The 6,013-nt window shown below is 35.7% G+C and overlaps 1 protein-coding gene across 1 annotated transcript; it reads left to right on the top strand.

The window, feature by feature from the left end:
• The first annotated feature begins 4,645 nt into the window (after positions 1 to 4,645).
• Positions 4,646 to 5,578, top strand: LOC101572587 (olfactory receptor 10X1-like). The gene has a single exon (XM_004640010.1). The coding sequence runs from the start codon at positions 4,646 to 4,648 to the stop codon at positions 5,576 to 5,578; it is 933 nt and encodes a 310-aa protein (XP_004640067.1).
• The last annotated feature ends 435 nt before the right edge of the window (positions 5,579 to 6,013 follow it).

Below are 6,013 nucleotides of genomic sequence, written 5' to 3'. Positions count from 1 at the left end.
GAGAAGAAAGTTTTGAACTAATAGTGTTTAGACAAGATATCATGTCTGCATCTTGTACTCTGAATAACTACTACAAAGAAAACAATATGCAATTTATTATTGTAACTGTCCTATTAACCTGTTTTGAAACTGCATCACTCCTACTTCTTTCTCAGTATAATTAATATAAAAAAGTTTTTGTCATAACATATACATGATATATTATATAATTTCTGAAATTATCTAATTTTACGTGGTCATTGTATGTTTGGAAGAACCGTACTGCTACAACATATTGCAACTGTTTAGAAACTTCATTTTCAACCCTGTTCACTTTCAGAAGTCCTCCATCAGATCTGTGCTCTGACTTCACTGGCCCAGTTTTTGTGCTATATTGTCCAATCATGTTTTAGATATACTAGGGTACAAGTCTCTTTTCATCTACACTTGTTTACTGCATCTACAGAAACATAACCCTCATAAGTTATCATCTTTTTGCATTTTTGAGTTCTTTGACAATTATCAGTGCAGTATTTAGCACACCGTTGATCTTCCTTGGTGCATCAGAAGGTACTCAGTGATTAAATAAAATGCGAGTGAGCTTCATGTGAACATTATATATGACAATCAGAGCCATACAGTGATAGAGGTAACAAAATAATTTTTTAATTCATGGAATATTTTAATAGGAGAAAACAAATCTCATGTCAGCACGGGGCTTAATTTTAAATATAGTAAAGGGCAGTCATTTTTTATAGGCATGGAAGTTGATGTGTGTGTAAGGGGATCAAAGAATGAAAAGCTAATAACAGAAAACACTAAGTGTAGAGTGAACTTTTACTAAACTGATCTCACATTTCCTAAGGAACACAAACCAAAATAATTAGGTATCTTCAATGGGACTGTGATGAATAAGGAATTTGATCAGAGGTTGAGCTGACCATATGTTGCATATGGTAAAATCTCTGTAAACTGAATAACAAGATTCTCACTACAATTGGAAGTACAGGTACTTGTCCACAGTCAAAGGATAAAGGAAAAAAATTATCAGTTAGAGATTTGAATGCATTTAGGGCATGCAATATCCATAGATCTTTCCTGACCACACAAATCTTAAAAACTGACAGAGGCCTTATTTAAGCCCAGGATGAATGCCACAGGTCTTGCATCCACAGAGATTTCCAGGAGAGTTTTATAAGTTACACAGTACACAGAGCACTGTGAGGAGAACAAATTATAAAGTTGTGTGGGAAAGTTTCTACTTTCTCTGATGGAAGATGAAAGAAATCCCTTGGGTTCTTCTAAGAAGAAGCAAACCTCTGGAGTTGAAGAACCTTATGTGATGAACATAACAGACAATATTTGTGCACTGCTAGAGAAAAAAATCCATCCATTATCATTTCCAAGCCAGGAACCCTGATCACAGCACAATGTGACTCATAACTTGTGTCAAAGAACTCTAATGACATAGAATTTAGAACTAGCAACAACTTGGAACCCTGCCTCACTTCACAGCTCAGGAAACTGAAATTCAGAAGGCACAAAGACTTCTCAAATGTCACTAAACAAACAGTAATAAAAGTAAAATTCCACATATGTGGAACCAGGACTATCCTACTTAGTATGTTTCTTTCTCATTTGAGTGGAAGCCAAAACATTCTTCCAACAACATTAAGAAGATTGCCTTTTGAGAGAATAAAACTGAAACAGTGAACTTGGCTTTGGAACTTTACAAAAGGCACAAGGTAGGAAATTATTCTAGATGCTTTGGTACTTTTCTTCTCATAACGAGCACTACAGAAAAAGGAAATTCCTTAGGAAAAAATATATTCTGTTGCCCATTCATCATTTTTGTCTTAAACAGACTTGAATTTCTTTTGTCAACTAGTCTATATTCTGTATTAAACAGTACAAAAATAAATGTAAGGACAACTTCCGCACAAATGTGGGAAAAGATAAAGAATCCTCACCCTCTTTCACACGTAGGTTCTTAATATGCCAGAAGTAGATGCGATTTCTGACATTCAGACTATTGCTGCTGATCACCAAAGAAATATATATCAAATCAATTAAGTCCGATCTAGATAAGAAATAAAATGTCTGGGGCCGGGGAGATGGCTCAGTGGAATAAGTGCTTCCCCGGCAAGCACAAGGGTCTGAGTAAATTCTCAGTTCAAAAAAAAAAAAAAAAAAAGAAACAATATGTCTTAGAATTTTTATTTGTGATTCTTTGAAAGCAAAAAATCATTTTGAATTTAATAATAGATCTTTGAAAAGAAATTCCAGTTTCCTGGTTTTGTGAAAGGGAATAGGTACGATGTTTGAAACAAAACTATGGTTTTTAATGGTCAAGGTATTTTTCCCCATGGATTACCTCATACCTTTCTGTTTGAATTTGCATTCTATCTATTCTTTTTCTTTTTTGCCATAGTCAGTCTTTATAGTTCTAGGATCTATATGCTTGTCTTTACTATACATTTGCTTTAAGTAGTCAAGAGAGGGGAAGAGACTAGTGTGGGAGGTATTCTGTTGATGGGAGTTTTCATAGTGGTTTAGGAATAACAGAAAGAACGTATGAGAGCTAATATACTGGTATGTGAAAGATACCTTTGAAGCACTCCCACATGCTTCAGGAGAGAAATTTTAGGAATAAGAAGAAAAATAATCTTCAAGTAGAGTTGGAAACAAGGAAGAATCAACAAAAATTTGGGCACAAAAGATGATTATAATGAAAGATATTGTGATGAAGACATCATCCCCAATATGATATCCTTTGGCAAGAGAGTAAAATATGCTCTAGCCTTCTTAAAGTAAGAAGAATACACAGAGTGAACTGAGAGGGAATAACTCATATATAATTTAAAAAATACACTAGAGAAAGGAAGAAATTGTTGATAGGAGATAACAAAGATCAGAATATGTAACTTAGGAGAAAAGCAAAAGTGGGTATGTCTAGACATGTCCGTGAGGAGAAAATAATGAACTGATTGTCTAATGTAGAGTCCATAGCCTTGTGAGTTATATCTGGAATCAATTATAATTTAAACCAACTTCCTATGCCTCTACCAAATATTAGGTCCAAGCTGGATTAGTTCTTCAGAATGTTTAATTTTCAAAGAACTACATACAGGTACAAAGAAAAGTTTATTCAACTCCTTGTTCAAAAATAAGTACAATTTTTTATTGATTGAAGACTGTTTTCCATAAACGTGTTCATCCAATATTTATTGGGAAATTTTATCTTCTTAAAATATTTTATATTAGTAAATTCAAAAATATAGAAATGTATATTTTATCTCTTTCCATAATGTGAAAGAACTGATGTAGATTAAAAATATGAAATAAAGAAAAAAGTGTATGAAAGTAGATATAAACATGCCACTTCTTAGATACAATTGTCTCATCTGGTGAGAAGGTGGAATAGTCACAGGTGCCTTACACATTTCCCTTATAAGTTTTGTGCTTATTCTGTGAATACTGCAATCAATCAATATTTAAGGCAACTTGAAAATGTGTATACTGTCTAACTGACAGTAGATATGTTGACAGGTCTGTCAGAAAAAATAGTTCCATACAATTCAAATTTAATATGCTGTATATAAAGACAAGCACAGAGTTTTCAATGCCAAAAGGGGAAGAGATTAATTCAGAAGATGAATTGTTGAAGTATCCTTGCAATGACTAAGTAGCACTTATCTTTTTTATTGTGAGTTTTAGCATCAAGAAAATGAGGAAAATGTCTATCACTAAACTACATTATGCTGTGACAGATAGTGTGTTTTAAATACCATCCCAAATTATTATTATTATTATTATTATTATTATTATTATTATTATTATTACTTCTAAGCATCCTGGGATGCCCTGTCTTCTTTTCTCATGCTCAGAAATACAATAAGGGAGTGTTTATTTAATTTGATTTCTTTGTGCTTTTTTTGGAGTTTAATAGTTTCTCGCTACAAGTCAGACTCATAGTTATCTTTCTGTTTCAGTCTCCCTAAGGCTGAGATTACAGGGCTCAATCACCATGCCAGGTCCCATGCCAACATGGCGTTGGCACTATATGTGGTACCGGAGGTTGAACTCCAGAAATTGTGCTTGCCAGACAGACACTTAGGCTGCGGAGCTATCTCATTGGCCATTTTTGGAACTCGGTGTCATCATTAAGGGGGAATCATGAATGGCTTTCCTTTCTCCAGCATTTATAAACTCTACTCCAAGTTTGATCCTAATTACTAAAATGTCAAGTCTCAGCCTTTACTCAGTGCATATTAACAGGTGAGACATTACACGAGAGCTTCCATGTTGCTTTTGGCCTCCATTAAACACTGAATTCATTCTTTAGACTTCAAAATCATATCCAAATGTGGCTAAGCTAAGTACATTAATCTTGACAACTGAATATCAGTCACAGCATTTTTCTTCTAATGCCAGCCAACAATATGTTACAGAAAGCTTCTATTACATATTGTTTGAATAAATAGTTGCAAAATGAAGGTTAAAAATGCAAAATGAGGAAAGCAACTCATTGACAAACCCAAGGTTTCATAATTGACAATTGAAACTATCATGACTTCTCTATTTGCATCCTAATTTCATGTGCTCCTATCAAGCAATAAGAAACGTGAATGTTCATTTGCTTTTTCTTTTATGCTTCAGAGAAACAATGAAGGTCAACCAGACATTCATACAGGAATTCATTCTTCTCGGCTTTTCACTTTACCCACATGCACAGACATTCCTCTTTGCGATCATCTTTTGTCTCTACTTTCTCACCGTGGCCGGTAATCTGACCATCATGGGTTTAACTTGGGCAGACAGATCTCTCCACATACCCATGTACCTTTTCCTTAGTGCACTCTCCTTCTCCGAGACATGTTACACATTAACCATCATCCCCAAGATGCTGGCCGGTCTTCTGACCCAGAGCAGAAGCATTTCTGTCATAGGCTGCGGATTGCAGATGGGTTTCTTCCTGGGACTTGCTGGTACTAACTGCATCATCCTCACTTTAATGGGCTACGACCGCTTCCTGGCCATCTGCCAACCACTGAGGTACCCCTTTCTTATGTCCAATGTTGCCTGTGGAAGTTTTGTGGCCTCTGCCTGGGTTGCAGGCTTCCTTATCTCTCTAATAGAAACTGTGAAGATATTCAAGGGCTCTTTCTGCAGATCCAACCTGGTCAAACACTTCTTTTGTCACATGCGCGCAGTAGCCAAACTGTCCTGCACAGACAGTGAACACACAGAGTTCTTAGTCACAGTGATTTCAGTGGGAGGTTTGCTGAGCACATTGTTTCTTATAATCCTGACTTATGTGTTCATCCTTTCCACTGTCCTCAGAATCCCTTCCACTGAGGGTAAACAGAAGGCCTTTTCCACGTGTGCCTCCCATCTCACAGTGGTCATCATCCACTTTGGATTTGCCTCTATTGTTTTTTTGATGCCAGAAACCTCAGGGGGTGATGACACACTCATTGCCATCCCTTACACTGTTATTACACCTTTCCTCAGCCCCATTATATTCAGCCTTAGGAATAAGGACATGAAGAATGCTTTCAAAAAGATTTTAGGAAAAACACTTATCATAAAGCTGTAAAGAGGTATTACTTCCTTTGGAGTACACAGTGACTTAGCATCCCCTTAATGTACATAATACTTGATCCGTGATCTTTGGGGAAGCTTTTAACTATTTTTCCAATTATGGAATGGAGAAAAAAATGACTGCAGAGCCCACATAAACACAAGTATTTTTCTTTTTATCTTGGTAATGCCATTTTCCCACTCTTTTAGTCTCTATGGCCAAAGGAATAATGTCCCTGAGGATATGAGAATTTTGCCAATCAACTTCTGGGTGTGCAGCACCATATGTGAGTGAAAATGAAAAGATCATAAAAGGAAAAGAAGCACTGAGAAAGGTTTTATGAATATCAAAATACATAAATGTGGAAGACTTTTTCTGGAAAAATTGATGTGCTGGATCACACAATTCAGGAAAGGAATCATTCCATTAAGAGATATATGCCATCAGAAA

Source organism: Octodon degus, unplaced genomic scaffold (assembly GCF_000260255.1).
Source record: "Octodon degus isolate 3935 unplaced genomic scaffold, OctDeg1.0 scaffold00116, whole genome shotgun sequence".
NCBI classification, from domain to species: Eukaryota; Metazoa; Chordata; class Mammalia; order Rodentia; family Octodontidae; genus Octodon; species Octodon degus.
Note: the sequence above shows the minus strand (reverse complement) of the source record. Positions and strands in the feature narration are given on the sequence as shown.

Excerpts from the sequence above, each read along its gene's own strand:
- LOC101572587 (XM_004640010.1), top strand. The coding sequence starts at position 4,646 with ATGAAGGTCAACCAGACATTCATACAGGAATTCATTCTTCTCGGCTTT.